Source organism: Podarcis liolepis (genome assembly GCF_965112155.1).
Source record: "Podarcis liolepis genome assembly, chromosome: 6".
NCBI lineage: Eukaryota > Metazoa > Chordata > Lepidosauria > Squamata > Lacertidae > Podarcis > Podarcis liolepis.
The window spans coordinates 96,291,061-96,310,129 of NC_139559.1; the positions used below are offsets into that span (position 1 = coordinate 96,291,061).

General features: G+C 44.1%; 1 protein-coding gene across 2 annotated transcripts in view; it reads right to left on the reverse strand.

Moving 5' to 3' along the window:
• ATF6 (activating transcription factor 6) overlaps positions 1–19,069 on the reverse strand; it is an 80,293-nt gene that overhangs the window by 32,770 nt on the left and 28,454 nt on the right. The window contains exons 13-14 of one of the 2 annotated variants that reach the window (XM_083507140.1): positions 18,218–18,282; positions 16,898–17,012 (exon numbers count right to left, since the gene is read on the reverse strand). In XM_083507140.1, coding sequence (XP_083363266.1) covers positions 16,898–17,012; positions 18,218–18,282 — 180 coding nt within the window. The remainder of the gene's footprint in view (positions 1–16,897; positions 17,013–18,217; positions 18,283–19,069) is intronic. The other variant, XM_083507141.1, reaches the window with a different exon arrangement.

The following is a 19,069-nucleotide window of genomic DNA, read 5'->3' on the forward strand; positions in this document are numbered from 1 at the left end:
GAAAGGCAGATATACAGAAGCTTTTCCAATCTTCAGGGTGGGGGGTGGAGAGGGCAAGAGGACAAAAAAGGAACAGTATGGCAGAAGGCCCGTAAAAAGGAGAGATTAAAAACAACAGAAAGTGTTTGAGGGTACAGAAGGAGCAAGCAGAGGGGATTGGGGGGGGGGGTAGAATTGGAGGAAGGAGCCTGATTGTGGAATGTTCTTCCCAGAGAGCCTCACCTGGCACCTACGTTAAGATTTTTCCAGGACAGGTGAAGATCTCTTTATTCCTCAAAAAAAGTTTAATGCTTTTTTTTTAAGTACAATTCTTATTCCCCATCACTGGTTTTATTCTGCTGCTGTATTATTCTGTTTTAGATTTTAATGTCTATTTTACAATTGTCTGTCTGTCTATCTATCTATCTATCTATCTATCTATCTATCTATCTATCTATCTATGCAAGCCACCCAGAAACTTTATCACTCATGATAAAAAAGTTGTAAGCCAATGAATTTCAGGTTACACAAAGTCATGTCAACATACAGAAGCAAACATGTCTCACTTAACTTGAATAATTGAAAAGAGAAAGCAACGTGTACTCTTTTTGTATCCCTGGAATGGGGTGGAGGGCCTTGAAGATATAGACTAATAACTTGATGCTGATGTGGAAGGAACAGAAGAGTAAAACAATTTAAAAACAAGAGAAAGTTTTACTGGACAAATAGGGGCTCTCTCTTTACACATTTCATCTTTCCCAAGAAACACTTTTGAATTTTTTAATATTAAAGAGGTATGCCTTAAAACAAGCTCTATGTGGGTATGCAAGAATTGTGAGGTAAACTCTGCCAATGTCATCCCTCGCCCCCAAGAAGCACTTCAAGACACCAGCAAGAAGTTCCTGATCCCTGTACTCTTCCTTCTCCTGTATCTCTGGCACCAATCCTGCTCTCCAGGACTGGGCATGTTTAGCCTGGAGAAGAGGAGGTTAAGGGGTGATATGATAGCCATGTTCAAATATATAAAAGGATGTCACATAGAGGAGGGAGAAAGGTTGTTTTCTGCTGCTCCAGAGAAGCGGACACAGAGCAATGGATCCAAACTACAAGAAAGAAGATTCCACCTAAACATTAGGAAGAATTTCCTGACAGTAAGAGCTGTTGGACAGTGGAATTTGCTGCCAAGGAGTGTGGTGGAGTCTCCTTCTTTGGAGGTCTTTAAGCAGAGGCTTGACAACCATATGTCAGGAGTGCTCTGATGGTGTTTCCTGCTTGGCAGGTGGTTGGACTCGATGGCCCTTGTGGTCTATTCCAACTCTATGATTCTATGATTCTATTCTATGATTCTCCAGCACCAGGAGAGCACTAAGGAAGTACAACTCACACACATCACCCTTTCTGTCATTCCTGGAGCAGGGCTGAGGACAAGTGGCAGCCACAACAAACAAGAGGTTGGGACAGGCACAGCAGCAGAAGCAGAGAGAGATTTAAAAGGTGCCCCTAGCCAGTAATATCCAATTCCTGGGTGCTGACACCAACCACTTCCATCACATAGCTAAATGCTTGGCCAACTTCCATGAAAACTGCTGGGAATGCCTTCTCTCATCTGCTAAATCCCAGATTCAAAGCAGAGGGAGGCAAGAACAAATTGGTTTTGTTTTTTCATGCAGTTGTCCAATTTTCAAAAGAAAGATACATGAAATAAAACAGAAGTCCTTCCTGTTCTCATTTGAAGAAGAGGCAGCTGTTCAAGATGCCGTGGTTGTTTTGACTCCAAGTTCTCCAATTATATCCCTGGAGTAGATCAGCCTCACAGTTCCATCTCAATGTGCCAGAAACAAAGCACAGCACCTGCAGAAACGTTCTTGCTCCCTTCCCTTTCATCCCTACCCAGCCACACGCACTTAAGTCAAAAGGAAGCAGCCTTGCTTTCATAAACTTTTTTTTGGGGGGGGGGGTTTGGTTATGCCACAACCAGCTGCCAACTGGGAACGGGCAGCATGATCTCAGGCACCCACAGCGCCAAAGCACCCAGGTGTTCCACAGAGCACCCCAAAGTAAGGTTACCAGATTTTTTCCAATGAATCCGGGGACACTTTTCAACTTCCTACTAAATAGATGGATTTTGTCAGGGGACTGATTTGTAAATCCGGGGACTGTCCCCAGGAAACAAGGACGTCTGGTAACCTTACCCCAAAGAGCTCCTGAACTTAACCACTACAGAAGAAAAGGCAAATTTAGCTTTTGAACCCATTCACATGATGCTGACTGCTGTGGACCTTATGGAGGTCAATCTAAGGGTAGACACAGGAATGCATATTTCACAGAGCTATTTTTCACTGCAGAAGCTGCAGTTGATAATGGGGATAAATAAGATCTTCCTCTTGGATTTTCCTTGTTGGCATTCCTGGCATAATTCCAGAGCATTGTTTAAAATTTTGGTACTATTTTATAGGTGGTTTTTGATCTTGTCATTGTCAACTGTTCCTCAATCTCTTGCCATGGTGCAGCCTATAACATTTATTGGAATGGGGGGAGGAGAGGTTATGGGGCTGTGGCTGGAAGCCACATCAATGAACCACACATGAGAAGAAGCAACACCTGTTTTATTGAAACTGCTCTGTGCTCCATGTATGAGAGATGTTGGTGTCAAGGAGTATGAAAAACTAATACAATATTTTGTTGGGCTTAATATGAAAGCTTTCAGATCACACAGAATTATATCTGAAACAGAATATAGCACTTCTGTTTTTCTTGGGTCAATCTACCACACATCAGCTTAAGAGGCAGACCTACCAAAGGCACATTCTTTATAAAAATGTGCTTTGCTTCACAAGTCTTGTGCTATCCTTATGCTATATTTTAATTTTACAGGGAGAGAACTTTTATCCACAGGAAAAAAGTGACACTAACCCCAGATTTAAGTCCCCAATATTCTATCATGTCTGGATTACATAGCATCCTACAAAACTGAAAATACTTTTGGACATCTACACTTAAGCACAACAAAGAGCTTCTGAACTGATTTCAATGCAGATTGCATGCATGAGAAGAGCTCTATACCGTATCTTTCCATGTATAAGACAATGATTTTGGGGGGTTGTCTTATACATGCACAGAGGTATGAGCTTGGGCTCTGGTGTGGGCAGCCTGGCCTTGGGTTTGAGCAACCCTAACTTTGGCCAACTTCCCTCAAGAAAGCTCAACAACTTTGGGTGACCTCCCCAAAAAGCTCAAAGTTGTTCTCTTTGATGTTTAAATTTTGGGTTCAAATAAATAGGGGTTGTCTTATACATGTGGGCATCTTATACACAGAAAAATACAGTAATTAAGGAGATCTATTCTTTTAGCCAGCAGGAGGTGCTGTGATACAGGAAAATTGACACACCCCTAACTGCTGCACCTGGATTTTTATAGATGCTGTCTGTTGTGTAATTGTAGACTTGGCAAAACACATGGTTCCAAATTGCCTGGGAGGGGAATGGCTTCATCTGTATGGAATTAGCTCTTAAAAGAAAAATCAGCTGTATGCAAGAGAAACCTACAGCTTGCCTGGTGCTAAGTGTGCTTAACCAACGTACAATGATCTTCTTAGTGAGATCAATACTTCAAATTGTACACAAGGGAGCCAGACAAAATGCAGCTGGAAATGGTCAAAAACACAATTGTCGACTTATGCAGTCAACGTGTAAAGTCATGTAAGGATACTGGTGCATTCCCACCAAATGACTGCAGTGGGGGCGAAGGAGGAAAATCTTACAGTGCTGGAGAAGCAGCACAATCTTCATAAACATTTTCTCTCTTTGTAGGTCTATAGAAAGTAGTTCCTGTACATATTGTACCAGTTTCATTTATCAAAAATGACATTATTAGACATCTCTAAGGAGCTTGCTTGGAAAATGAAGAAGTGAACAGCTTTTCAATTTATTCCTGCCCATACATTTCAGTATCGTCAACCATACTCGGAGCCAGAATTAAGGTTGTATTGGAGTTATCAAACAGTATTTTTGATGGGGGAAGGTGGGTGAAACAGGGTAAAAATCCCCCCTGTGCCACCCTTATTCTCATTTTATAGGTACAGAGCAGTAGAAAGGTGGCACTTGAGCCGACAACCCTCCATTATGTCTGGATTGCAGGTTCTTAGGAATAGCAGAGGCTGGCATGGTAGCGTGGGTGGGTGGGCTACACGACACTGCCAGTTACTGAGGGGGTGGTGAAGGCAGCAGGTAGCTCAGTGCAGGGCAGCAATGCAGCCCCACCAGTACTGACATGCTGGCAACCACTGCTTAGAAAACTGAACACGCTTTTATGCACAGCTAAAAGCTTTCAAAACTGATGACAGCACAAGTATCAGAATGCATGTGAAAAACTGAAATATGCTCAAGGCCTCCATTCCTGCCTTCTGGGGTGCCAGAACCTAAAAGAAGATTCTGCTAAATCTGACCGGAGTGAGCTCATCAGCTGTAAATCAAGATACAACGTGGTGGCATCCCTGATTCACACCTCTCCCCTCCTGTCTTTGCAGCTTTCATCAAAATGCATTGGACTGCAGCCACACGAAAAAAGGTAAAGGTACCCCTGCCCATACGGGCCAGTTGTGTCCGACTCTAGGGTTGTGCGCCCATCTCACTTAAGAGGCACTTCCGGGTCACGTGGCCAGCGTGACAAAGCTGCTCTGGCGAGCCAGCACTAGTGCAGCACACGGAAACGCCGTTTACCTTCCCGCTATAAAGCGGTACCTATTTATCTACTTGCACTTAGGGGTGCTTTCGAACTGCTAGGTGGGCAGGAGCTGGGACCGAAAGACGGGAGCTCACCCCGCCGCGGGGATTCGAACCGCCGACCATGCGATTGGCAAGCCCTAGGCACTGAGGTTTTACCCACAGCGCCACCCGTGTCCCTTACCCGTGCAGCCACACTAACACACGTTAAAAAGCATGGAATGATTATATGAAGTCATTAGAGATAGTACTCACTACAGTGGTACCTCGGTTTACGAACTTAATCTGTTCCGGAAGCCCGTTCTTAAACCGAAACCATTCTTAAACCAAGATGTGCTTTCCCTAATGAGGCTTCCTGCCACCTGTGCCCTTCTACCATTCGGATTCTGTTCTTAGACCGAGGTAAAGTTTGCAAACCGGGACACTATTTCTGGTTTTGCGGAGTTCGTAAACCGAATCGTTCTTAAACAGGACTGTTCTTAAACTGAGATACCACTGTAAACTTAATCCAGCCCCAACTCCATCTTGAAGTTCTCTGCTACAGAGATTCTTTCAGCTACTCTATTTCCTGCCACTTCTACAAAAGTAGAACAACAAGGAATTATGAATCTGAGGGTTGAAAATTCATGAGGCATTGAGGAAGATGACCAGTATCTTAAGCAGAATAGAAGATCTTTGAGAAATCATTTCCCTTCTTGATGAAACTAATCTCTGATTTTGTACTTTTAAAAATATCTAAATATGTCTCGCAGACATATTCTGCACCTTGGAAAATTGATTTCTGGAACAAACTCCCAGGCACTTGAGAACAATTGCTTTATGTCTTTAGCATTAATGGCCCTAGAAATCTAAATTATATAATCTGATCTCCCCCTGGAACAGATTTCAACTGAAAAGCACAGAACAATAAAACAAACCAATTTCTGCTTAAGTATTACACTTTGACCTCTTAAGCACTGCACCTACAAATTCCCTTTCTTTGTTCAATATGAAATTATCAATATGAAAATCCACACACTACAGCTAGTTTTACAAATGCTCATAATCTTTCCTCATTTGAGGACTCTGACTCATAGAACTGTATAGCTGGAAGGGACCCTAAGGATCATCTAGTCCAACCCCCTGAAATGCAGAAATCTTTTTTTCCATACATAGGTGTCAGGGAACTGCCATCAGAGGCAAGAGGAGAGGTAAGACGCTCCAATGATGCAGGGGAGGGAACTAGCAAGGAGAGAGAGAGAGCTTCCACGGGGGAAGGAAATCCAGGGGACACCAGGGAGAAAGGGGAAGCTGAGAGTACGGCGGAGGGGAGGCTCCGAGACTCTTCCAGTGAAATCAGCGGAGAGAGCACAGGACCTCCGCTTGGCACGCCCATGCTGCACAGAAGGCTTCCACGCAGAGAATCTAGGAGGAGACTTGGAGTCAAGCAACTTTTATGTTGGAGGAAATTTAGGTCCCGCCCACTGACGGATTCTGCCAGTGACTAAGACAGTCGCGTTTCAAGGGCTGTCAAACCAGGGAAAGTTTTAGCTATACAACTAGCTTGGAGCAGTTTGCAGTTTACGCACAAGCAACCCCAATTCCCATTACAATAGGGCTTGAGTGGGCCCTGCTCTTCTTTTAAAAGTTGCCTATATGTTACCCAATTTTCCCCCATAGTTTTCTTTTTGACTGAGATTACTTCCAAGAGTGATAACCATCATGGTGTTTTGGGCTCTAACAACTTTTGGTACCTTGTCCAAACTTTATATAGTGAATTCCCGATTGTATGATTTAGGAACTCTTTATGAACCACAACTTTGTTGTAAACTAAATATGCATGCCAGTTGTATCTATTATTCCAACCCTCTAGATTTCAAATGCCTGTGTTGACTAGCATAATCCACTCCTTAATCCAGCAAAAGCATGCGGCTTCATAATAAATTCTTAAATCCAGAAGAGCAAAACCTCCCTGTTCCAATTTATCTGTTAATAACTTATATTTAATATACAGCTTTTTACCCTGCCAGATAAATTTTGTTAAGTCCATTTTCCATTTATTAAAACAATCAATTTCCCCTATTATGGGGATCATTTGAAAAAGGATCAATAATTTATTTTTATTGCTGAAATTCTACCCCATAGTGTCAGTTTCAATCTTGCCCAAATTTCCGTATCTCTTTGGAGGATGCGGACCATTTGGATCCCTTCCAATCAGGGTTCAGGCCTCATCATGGGACTGAAACTGCCTTGGTCGCACTGGTTGATGATCTCCGGCGAGCTAGGGACAAAGGTGAGAGTTGTTTCCTGGTTCTGCTGGATCTCTCAGCGGCCTTTGATACAATCGACCATAACATCCTTCTGGGCCGTCTAGAGGGGTTGGGAGCTGGGGGCACTGTTATACAGTGGTTTCGCTCCTTCCTCCTGGGCCGTGTTCAGAAAGTGGTGGTGGGGGATGAGTGTTCAGACCCTTGGGCCCTCACTTGTGGGGTGCCTCAGGGTTCCGTCCTCTCCCCCATGCTTTTTAACATCTATATGAAGCTGCTGGGAGAGATCATCAGGGGGTTTGGACTGGGTGTTCATCAATATGCAGATGATACCCAGCTCTACCTTTCTTTCAAATCAGAACCAGTGAAGGCGGTGAAGGTCCTGTGTGAGTGCCTGGAGGCGGTTGGAGGATGGATGGCGGCTAATGGATTGAAGTTGAATCCTGACAAGACAGAAGTACTGTTTTTGGGGGACAGGGGGCGGGCTGGTGTGGAGGACTCCCTGGTCCTGAATAGGGTAACTGTGCCCCTGAAGGACCAGGTGCGTAGCCTGGGAGTCATTTTGGACTCACAGCTGTCCATGGAGGCGCAGGTCAATTCTGTATCCAGGGCAGCTGTCTACCAACTCCACCTGGTACGCAGGCTGAGACCCTACCTGCCCGCTGACTGTCTGGCCAGAGTGGTGCATGCTCTAGTTATCTCCCGCTTGGACTACTGCAATGCGCTCTACGTGGGGCTACCTTTGAAGGTGACTCGGAAACTACAGCTAATCCAGAATGCGGCAGCTAGACTGGTGACTGGGGGCGGCCGCCGAGACCACATAACACCGGTCTTGAAAGACCTACATTGGCTCCCAGTACGTTTCCGAGCACAATTCAAAGTGCTGGTGTTGACCTTTAAAGCCCTAAACGGCTTCGGCCCTGTATACCTGAAGGAGCGTCTCCACCCCCATCGTTCTGCCCGGACACTGAGGTCCAGCACCGAGGGCCTTCTGGCGGTTCCCTCATTGCGAGAAGCGAAGCTACAGGGAACCAGGCAGAGGGCCTTTTCGGTGGTGGCGTCCGCCCTGTGGAATGCCCTCCCATCGGATGTCAAGGTGATGGACAACTACCTGACATTCAGAAGACATCTTAAGGCGGCCCTATTCAGGGAAGCTTTTAATGTATGATATTTTAGTGTTTTTTGGTTTCTGTGGAAGCCGCCCAGAGTGGCTGGGGAAACCCAGCCAGATGGGCGGGGTACAAATAATAAATTATTATTATTATTATTATTATTATTATTATTATTATTATTATTATTTCCTTCCAAATTTTGTTGTAATTATCTTCAAAGTGATTTATATTTTTCATTGTCACCTGAATTGCTAAATATTTAACTTTTTTTACAATTTGTAGATCTGTTTTTTCTTGTAGTTCCTTTTTCTCCTGATCTCCCATATTTTTAACCATTAATTTCGTTTTCTCTTTATTAAGTTTAAAACCTGAAACTTTGCTGAAATCTGGCATTTTTTCAAGGATTTTAATGATACTCTCTTCTGGGTTCTCAATCATTAAAATTAAACCATCCGCAAATGCCCTTAATTTGTATGATTTGTTACATAAAGTTATCCCTTTTATTTCCTGATCACTTAGAATGTCATGATTAAGTATTTCCAAAATTAGAATGAATAATAAAGGAGAAAGTGAGCATCCCTGCCTAGTCCCTTTTTCTATATTAAAATAATTCTGTCATGTCATTATTAATTATCAAGTTTGCTTTTTGCCCTTTGTAAATTGCCTTTATTCCTCTTGTAATTTGTTCTTCCATATCCATCTGGTCTAGAATTTTCCCCAGGAATTTCCATGATACGTTATCGAATGCCTTCTCTGCATCCACAAACATGAAGGCCACTTTTTTGTTTGGTTTCATATCTAAATATTTAATTGCATCTATCACTACTTATTTGGATATTTGGATATAACTATATCTAGTTAATATTTTAATTTATCTAAAACAATTTCCAACCATTTTTTCAAACATACATTCATACAATAGGGTTTGAACAAAAATATATTTTAACACAGATTTTTAAAACTGTTTGATAACATGCTTTAAAATTGTTTTATAACATGCTGCTAAAACAAAGCCTGCTCCACACTCACTAGCATGGATGGAACATGGCAGGATGTAAACGTACAAGATTGATTAAACTCCCCACTCTAAAATGTGAAAAGGAAAACTGCACACCAATCAGGAATTACCCCAGGTCCCAACCAAATGCACACCCCATCTACACTTTTACCCAGTCACAGATGTTGGCAAGCATTATCATTACCTGTTTAAAACTAGGCGACTAGGCATTATGTTTCAGCAACTAGCAGGCCGGTTGGCTAATGTTTTATGGTGGTGAATCTAAAGCTAAATTGGGATGGAGGCAGCTATCACACTTGTAAGGCAGGAAAGGTCTATACAATTTAGAATGTTATTTTATTCAACAAGTTTAAGAATGTAAAATTTGTGCCTAGTGCTAATCATCAGCCAGAACAAAAGGCAGGAGTTTTACTTTTTGCTAAGGAACTGGGCAGGATACAAGGAACAAGCACATAGGCTATATTTCCATAAAAGGTGGTCTAAGACTTGTTTTAGGGGATGCGGGTGGCGCTGTGGGTAAAACCTCAGTGCCTAGGACTTGCTGATCGTATGGTCGGCGGTTCGAATCCCCGTGGGGGGTGAGCTCCCGTCGTTCGGTCCCAGCTCCTGCCCACCTAGCAGTTCGAAAGCACCCTTAAGTGCAAGCAGAAAAATAGGTACCGCTTTATAGCGGGAAGGTAACGGCGTTTCCGTGTGCTGCGCTGGTGCTGGCTCGCCAGCTGCAGCTTCGTCACGCTAGCCGCGTGACCTGGAAGTGTCTTCGGACAGTGCTGGCTCCTGGCCTCTTGAGCGATATGAGCACGCAATCCTAGAGTCGGACATGACTGGCCCGTACGGGCAGGGGTACCTTTACCTTTACAGTGGTGCCTCGCAAGACGAAATTAATTCGTTCCGCAAGTTTTTTCTTCTTGCGAGTTTTTCGTCTTGCGATGCACGGTTTCCCATAGGAATGCATTGAAAATCAATTAATGCGTTCCTATGGAAACCGCCTTCAGACCAGGTCCGGGGACAGTCTGTCCCCGGACCTCTTCTGAAGGCTGGGGGGGGGGACAAGGGCTTTTCTTCCCACCCCCAGCATTTTAAAATCGCCCGGGACAGCGGAGGACTTCTCCGCTGTCCGGGGCAATGTAAAAGCCCCTGGGAAGGCAGGTAGGGGGGACAAAGACTTTCGCCCCCCGCCCGCCTTCAGAAGAGGTCCTGGACCTCTTCTGAAGGCAGGCGGGGGGCGAAAGTCTTTGCTCCCCACCGCCTGCCTTCCAAAGCCGTCCGGGACAGCGGAGAAACGCGCTGCCTTTCTCCGCTCTCCCGGGAAGGCAGGCAGGGGGGAGCAAAGACTTTTGCCCCCCGCCCGCCTTCAGAAGAGGTCCAGGACCTCTTCTGAAGGCAGGCGGGGGGCAAAAGTCTTTGCTCCCCCCCGCCTGCCTTCAAAAGCCGTCCGCGATAGCGGGAAGCACTTCCCTGCTATCCCGGACTGCTTTTAAAATGCTGGCGGTGGGGAGCAAAGCCTTTCGGCCCCCGCCGGCCTTCCTGGACCTCTTCTGAAGGCCGGAGGGGGGGAAAGGCTTTGCTCCCCACCACCAGCATTTTAAAAGAGGTCCCCGGAGATTTCCCTATGGGCTTTCTTCTTGCGAAGCAAGCCCATAGGGAAATTCGTCTTGCGAAGCGCCTCCAAAACAGAAAACCCTTTCGTCTTGCGGGTTTTCCGTCTTGCGAGGCATTCGTCTTGCGGGGTACCACTGTACGTCTTGTTTAGGAATATTCCTAAGGAGGCAGGACTTGCAGCAGCATCTGACAGTGACTGTGTCCCTGCTTGTGTTGCATCTATTCTAGGACAATCAGTTAGGAGGGAAGGAAATTCATATAAATATGAAATTATTTCCTCAGATCATGCTCTGATGTCAGCAGAGCAAAAATATGTGCCACATAGCCTTGGAGCTGCCTGCTTTTCATCTGCAAAAGGAAAAAAACAACATAGGCCCAACTGTTTCTGGAGTAAGAGAGAGACTATGAATTAGACAGGAAGAAACATACTTGTTTGGCTCCACTGAATGCCAACTGCTTTTTGTAACTTTGTACATAAAAGATAATATTTCTTCTCCATTATCTGCCAATGAGAGAATGCCATAAGTCAACCTTGCCAGATCATTCAAGTTTGCCAATAACCAATACTTTTTTTTAAAGGAGCAATCCTTGCTATGAAGTTCCAGAGGGTTCTCAGAAATGTTTTATTAAATACAATGGCTTTTTTTCAAGCAATTCTGAATGACTGGAAATGCCAAGTTTCTTAAAAACATTTTCTGCCCTGCACACTCAAAATTACCACTCTTTTCTTCTTAGACTTTGAATTTTAACACTCTTTAAGCCCAATTGTATGCTTAGAATAACAGAGCCACTGCATACAGGGTGACTTTCTTCCAGAAAGTAGAGAGCTGTACAACAAGATGGTATAGGATGCGGGGAGGGACAGAACTACTAGGACAAGCCCTCAAAGCCTTTTGGGGTGGCCCTCAACAAGATCTGATTTCCCCCCCCCCCAAACTGCAGCCCTCCTGCTGCCTTCCCAAAATTGGATAAACAAGGTTTGGGAGGGAGGCATGAGGGTTCTGACAGGGCCCTAGAGTTCTCTCTCCTCCTTCCCAAAGCCTATTTAGCATTTTCCAGCTTTGGAAAGAAAATGAAAGGGCTCTAGGACCCTGCCAGAGCCTTGCACCTTCTTCCCAAAGCCTGGTGCCTTACTTATCTAGCTTGGTAGGTGTCAAATTTTGTCCTTGCTCCTCCACCCACCACACAACAAGGCAGTGTGTGGCCCGCCAGTTCTGTGTCAAAGTACTCTTGCGGCCCACTTGGTATGAGACATCGGACCACCCTGTACTGGAACATGTGGGTGGACTGGACCGACTTGACTCTGAACGTAGAATGCATCATTTTATTTGGGATCAAGGAAAACATTCTCCCTTAAGCAAAAAGAAACTGCAGTTACTTCTTGTGGTTTATTTGGAGGAAATAAAGCATGTGCCTAGGTTCAGACAACAGGACAAGCCAGATTCTGAATAGCAGACATCAGCACACTGCTTGCTCACATCGAATTGTTTGTTTGCTTGCTTGCTTGCTTGCTTGTTTCCCGCCCATCTGACTGGGTTGCCCCAGCCACTCTGGGCGGCTTCCAGCTTATTTAAAAACATAATAAAACATTAAACTTAAAAATTTGACCAAACTGCAGGAGGCAGTGGAAGACAGGAGTGCCTGGCGTGCTCTGGTCCATGGGGTCATGAAGAGTCGGACACGACTAAACGACTAAATAACAACAACAAACCTTAAAAAGCTTCCCTATACAGGGCTGCCCTCAGATGTTTCCTAAAGATATATTATTACTCATCTCCATGACATCTGATTGGAGGGCATTCCACAGGGTGGGCACCACCACCAAGAAGGCCCTCTGCCTGGTTCCCTGTAACTTCACTTCTCACAGTGAGGGAACTGCCAGAAGGCCCTCGGAACTGGACCTCAGTGCCAAGGCTGAACAATGGGGGTGGAGACGCTCCTTCAGGTATACCATTTAGGGCTTTAAAGGTCAGCACCAACACTTTGAATTGTGCTCGGAAACATACTGGGAGCCAGTGCTATATGATCTTGGCAGCTGTTCCCAGTCACCAGTCTAGCTGCCGCATTCTGTAGTTTCTGAGTCACCTTCAAATGTAGTCCCATGTAGAGCGCATTGCAGTAGTCCAAGCAGAAGATAACCAGAGCACGCCCCACTCTAGCAAGACAGGGCGCAGGCAAGTAGGGTCTCAGCCTGCGTACTAGATGAAGCTGGTAGACAGCCGCCCTGGGCACAGAATTGACCTGTGACTCCATGGACAGTTAGTTGTGAGTCCAAAATGACACTCAGGCTGCGCACCTGGTCCTTCAGGGGCACAGTTGCTCCATTCAGGACCAGCAAGTCCCCCACACCTGCCTGTTCTCTGTTCCCTGGAGACAAAACTTCTGAATTGTTGGGATCTAACCTCAAGTTGTTAGCCGCCATCCATCCTTCAATCGCTTCCAGACACTCACACAGGAACATTCATTGTTTTAAGTGGTTCCGACTGAAATGAGAGGTAGGGCTGACTATCATCTGCCTACTGATGAACACCCACCCCAAACCCTGATGATTTCTCCCAGCGGCTTCATATAGATGTTGAAGAGCATGGGGGAGAGGACCAAGCCCAGAGGTACCTGACAAGTGAGTGGCTAGAGTAGAGGTGTACTGAATCAAAAGCCCAAAATTCACCAGGTAAGGAACTGCAGAGGTGGTGGCAGTGTTGACTGACTGCCAGTACCCACAGCAGAGATGGCCAATTGGTGACTCAGATTTGAGCCCTGACAGCACTAACAAATAATTCAATCAAGATTGTGGGGGAAGGTTTGCCCCATTTTCATTACTAAGGAAAAAACATATTTATAAGTTCTAAGAGATAAAGATAACTATTTCATACTTTAACATAGCATCTTTTATTGCAATTTTAAAAATAAAATGACCCAGCTAAGCCAATGCACACATGATCCATAACCAGGAAGTTCATACCATTAGGTGGCTGGCTCTGAATTACCATATTTTTTGCTCTATAAGACTCACTTTTTCCCTCCTAAAAAGTAAGGGGAAATGTGTGTGCATCTTATGGAGCGAATGCAGGCTGTGCAGCGATCCCTCTTGCTGTTCTGGCTCCTGCGATTCAGAATATTTTTTGTCTTGTTTTCTCCTCCATAAAACTAGGTGCGTCTTATGGTCTGGTGCGTCTTATAGAGCGAAAAATAGTGGTATATAGAGATCAAATGGAGCAACTACCCATTGGCACAACAGCCTAGTTCTCACGGAGGGCATAAAACTGTCTGGGCTGTACTACTACTTGCACTGAAAGCGGAGACTTGCATGACTGAAGGCTCTATCATAAGAAATAAAATCCCACCACATAGAATATTGGTCATCAGGGGAAGATTCTCACCTAGCGTTCACATTTGCTGGCAAGATTGTTTATGGATTTTTTTTGGGGGGGTGCTTGTTCTCTTATTTTTGATAGAAAAAGAACTGATTTTTAGTAACTGAAGTTCAAGAAGAGCTGCACCTATAGTGTTGTGTTTAAGCCTGGGTTAGTTAAAGTAAACAAGTTACCGTATTTTTCGCTCTATAAGACGCACCAGACCACAAGACGCACCTAGTTTTTGGAGGAGGAAAACAAGAAAAAAAATATTTTGAATCTCAGAAGCCAGAACAGCAAGAGGGATCGCTACGCAGTGAAAGCAGCAATCCTTCTTGCTGTTCTGGCTTCTGGGATAGCTGTGCAGCCTGCATTCGCTCCATAAGACGCACACACATTTCCCCTTACTTTTTAAGAGGGAAAAAATGAGTCTTATAGAGCAAAAAATACGGTAACTTCTACCTGAAAGAAAATGAATTTCCTGACCCACTTTGTTTCATAAACCTTTTTTGTTTAATAAAACTTTTCTTGTTTGTTTATTTTCTGCTTGAGACTCCTGTCATTAAGTTTTCCCTCACACAAGTCCCCCACTAGATGATCTGTGGTAAATTGTGGGTGCACTATATTTAATGGGGGGCAGTTAGCGGGAGTGGATCCGCCGCCTTATTAATGGGTGGTATTAAGTGGTGGCTACAGAGGGAAACACTACAGGACCGACAGTTACTGGAATACAGTTATGAGGAGATCAGTAATGGAGAACAAGATTCTCTAGAAGACAGATCTCTCATCACTACTGAACTCTCTTTGCAATAGGCAACAGCTGGGTGGAGAGGGCATCATTCATGGGAGGTTCAATAGGCTTGGCCATTGCACTGAAATGTTTCCTGCAAACATGCAAGGGTTCATCTGCAGACCAAATGAGGTCAGAAGGGTAGAGCATTTGAAAACCATTGCCTTAAAAGCAGTTAAGCAATTATGCCATCTGCTGGAAGGCAGTGGTTTAACCACGCAATGCAACTTTAATGTGGTTTAATTAACTCTCATGCACTTTTACCCCTTTTCCCAGAGTGTGGCCACAGTCGCATGCTGACAGCTGCTAGGAGCCACAGCTGAGAGCTGAATGCAGGGTAGGGACCAAAGGTGGACAAAATATTACAGAAGGAGCATGATGTGTCACCCACCAGAGGTACAACCCCTTCCCTAACACTCTGGGAAATGGATTTGACAGGCCAGGTGAGGGTAGCCAATGGGTCTCAAACCCTTGGCGAGTTAAGGAGTTCCCCTGCATGCGAAGATAAGCTCCGGCAGATTGTGCAGATGAGACCAGTAGTGGGTCCCAAAGTCAAGAAGGCAGTTTCTGCACATGCTGCAGAGGGAAGTGAGGGACAGATGGGGCTCATCAACCTGGAAAAGAAGCCCATCTAGGAGAAAGAAAACTCTGATCCTAAGCCTCTGCTGCTTTGAGTGAAGAAAGAGTAAGGAGAAACCCTACACAAATCCAGAGTGGAGTCCCTAAGACAGTTGGATGGTGCCTTGTATGCCCCCCGAAAGCCAAGCTTGCTCTGCTTTCCTTTGAGCTACACCAGCAAGGCTAAAAGCAGGATCTTATTGTCTGGGCAGCCCAGGACCTCCGTACACAATGCCTGGGCTTGCGCCCCAGGGAGGTCACTTCAGTGCTGCTGTGGACTTAACCCCCAGAGATGCACTCCATTGTCTCTCGAGACAGATGGATGCCAAGAACAACATGCACTTTTATGCTTTCTCCATGGGAGAATGTATCTGTTTGCAGAGGAACAAAACAAAAACTGTCATGGAAGCTTAAATGGCTTTGAGAACTAAAAGAGTATTAACTGGTGATTCGCGAAAAGAGACAGGGAAAAAATGTAATAGGTACTCAGGCTCTACTCTTGAGATTAACATGAGTGGAGGGGGGGGTGTTCACTATAAAATAAGAGGAATTCCACCAGGTGTTGTTCCTGCAAAAATCAAGCTTTGCTCATGCTAGTGGAACTTTGCTTAAGGTGCCAGGCCTCACTCCCTACCCTGCCACAGCAGCCTGCAAGCAGAGGGCAGCACCACCCAAGACGACCAGAAAGTCATACTGCAGCTTTATAGGTCAGTCAATGAGGCTGCATCTGAACCCATAAAGCTCTTGACCTGAGCCTAACTCTTCAGTCTAAACAACTCATTTATGAGGTGCACGTGGAGCTGCTTACAGGATGACTTCCTGCCTTGTCTCACTCTCTCCAGGCCACCAGCACTGACAACTAGTCAACACTGCTTAGAATGGAAGTAAGCCTAAAGGTATTTTCAAGAACACCGGAACTAGCACAAAATGGAGTTTAATATTGCTGTGTTTATCCTTCCTGGGACTGCACTGTCTATTCATTAGGAAAAAAAGCTTTTACAGATTTCTTGATGGACAGGACAGCAAGGATCCATCTGTGCAATGGAAAACTGGGTGCATGCCTAATTGTTCTGATATAAAGGCCTGGATGTGGTAATTTATGTGCTCGCATCTCCTTGTCCCCACGAGGCACAGTTCTCCTCTTTTCCCCTGGGAAAATTGTTAATTGTGAAGAGGTCCATAGGAAGAGGGAAAATCTCACCCTCTGCTGCTTAGCCAAAGCCTAATTCTTCCCAAACAAGCCTATAAAACAGTTTCACTATCACGACTAAATAATATAAATGGATCCCTGCCTCTTCTTCCCACTAAAGAACCACAGGAGATGCAGTTTTTGGAAGAGATTAGAAATGATGGCATCCCTTAAAATGATTATCAACATTTATTGGAGGGGGGCATTATACCCTCCAAATTTGCAATGGATTCCTCTATGCGTTCTGCATTGAACCATAACACACTTACCCTACGGAATGATACCACATAGAATGTATCTCCCCTTCTGTGAATTGCTTCAAACAAATCTTGGTAGTTTTGTGGAGAAGCATAATAAACTTGTAGCTCATTCCCTGAGTTCCTGCTGAAATACATGAGAAGAAAATGCTAGAACCAAGAAGAATTGCATGCACAGGACACTATAATGAAGCACAGGACCTTATTTAATAATGTGCTTAAAAATTTGTAGTGGCTTGTTACTGGGCCAGGTTCAAGGTTCTTGTATTAATTTACAAGGTCCTTAACAATTTGGGTCCAGGATATCTTAAGGATCACCTGGTCACTTGTATCTCTGCCTGATCACTGAGGTCTTTGAGGGAGTCTCCGTTGGGCTCAGATGCATGGCTCATAACTACTAGAAGCCAGGCATTCAGGGTCATAGGCTCAAGCCTGTAGAATTCCCTCTCAATTGAGATTATACAGGCACCTTCCTTCCTGAACTCCCAGCGCATGACAAAGACTTTCTTATTGCAGAAGGCGTTTGAAGGCAGTGTTTCTGTTTGGTTTCATGAATAATTTTTACAGTGGAACCTTGGTTTTTGAATGTATTTAACTTCCAAATTTTGAATGCTATTAAACTTCCAAAACATTCCAAAACCAAAAACTCAATACAGAAGCCTCAATACAATAGGGAAATTCAAAATGGAAGCCGCCTCAGAAGTTTGACTTCCGAGGTGCATTCAAAAACAGAAATATTTACTTCTGGGTTTATGGCGTTCTGGTTCTGAAATGTTTGTCAACGGAGACATTAAAAAACCGAGGTTCCACTGAATTTTTTTATTCTCTGTATTTTTTTATTTTTATGCATATCACTTAGAAATGTTAATGATTAAGCAGTATATAAATGCCATAAATAAATAAATACTATCTGAAACACACATGCTCAGTTTTATAAAATTCACTCCTGCAAATTCATGGTGATAAGACACAATATTAATTTCCTGCAAAAAGGAGTTGGAAAAATTGTGGAGGACTAATCAACTAACAGATAGCTCCCAATTAGAAGAAGCCTCTCTTAATGATTCTCAGAAGACAATGGATGAAAGCTAAATTCGAGGGGAACTGTTAGTCTTGCCAGCCAGGATGCCTTCAGCAAAACAACTATGATTTCAAGTTTCAGTGGTCCTTTACAAGTAGGATTTAGTTTGGATTTATTATTTTTTTATTACTGCTGCACTGGGGCAAGGGAGACCAAGGAATTTTCTTCTCTAGGGAAAATGTTGGAACTTGCATCCAATGGAAGAGTAATGCCATCAAAATATTACGATGGAAGATCCCATCTTCACTCACCCAACACTGTTGTCTGTGTATGGAAGAGCCATCAGCTCAGAGTTCGATTTTTCTCCTGAAGCATTCTGCGGTGGGGTGGGGTGGAGAGACAGTGTCATTACACAGAGATAAATTACTCTTCACTCAACGGAACATGATCTTATTGAGGTGTGCATGCAATGGGCCAATCTATTTTTAAAAAAAACTTCTGTGGAGGTTGTATATATGAACACGGAATCCCAATTAATTTTCTGGCTCATTAAATACTATAAAATCATCTTCAGTAATCAGGTACATAGATGTAAGAATTATCAGGGTCATAATCCAACTGAGTCAGAGTACATCTATTGAAATCACTAAACTTAAGTACACTGATTTCAATGGGACTACTCTGTGTATGACTTAGCTGGATATCACCATAGTTTGCTCTTTCTTTTATGCATTTAGACAGCTTTTATACAAACACCCTACAGTATCCATAATATATCCTTTTTCATAGCACTTATTTTATCTATTTTATTTATTGAATTTATACACCATTCTATACCCGAAGGGCAGTTCACAGAACAAAATCAGAATATAAAAACCACAAAATACATAATGAAAATAAAAACAAGAACCAAATAGCCCCCCCAACTTTAAAGGAGCATAGGATGTCAATTAAATCAACCAAAGGCCTGGTTAAAAAGGAACGTTTTTATCTGGCACCTAAAGGTGTATAATGAAGGTGCCAGGCGAACTTCCCTGGGGAGAGCATTCCACAGACGGGGAGCCACTACAGAGAAGGCCTGTTCTTGTGTTGCCACCCTCTGGACCTCTCAAGGAGGAGGCACACAAAGAAGGGCCTCAGAAGATCATCTCATGGTTGGGTAG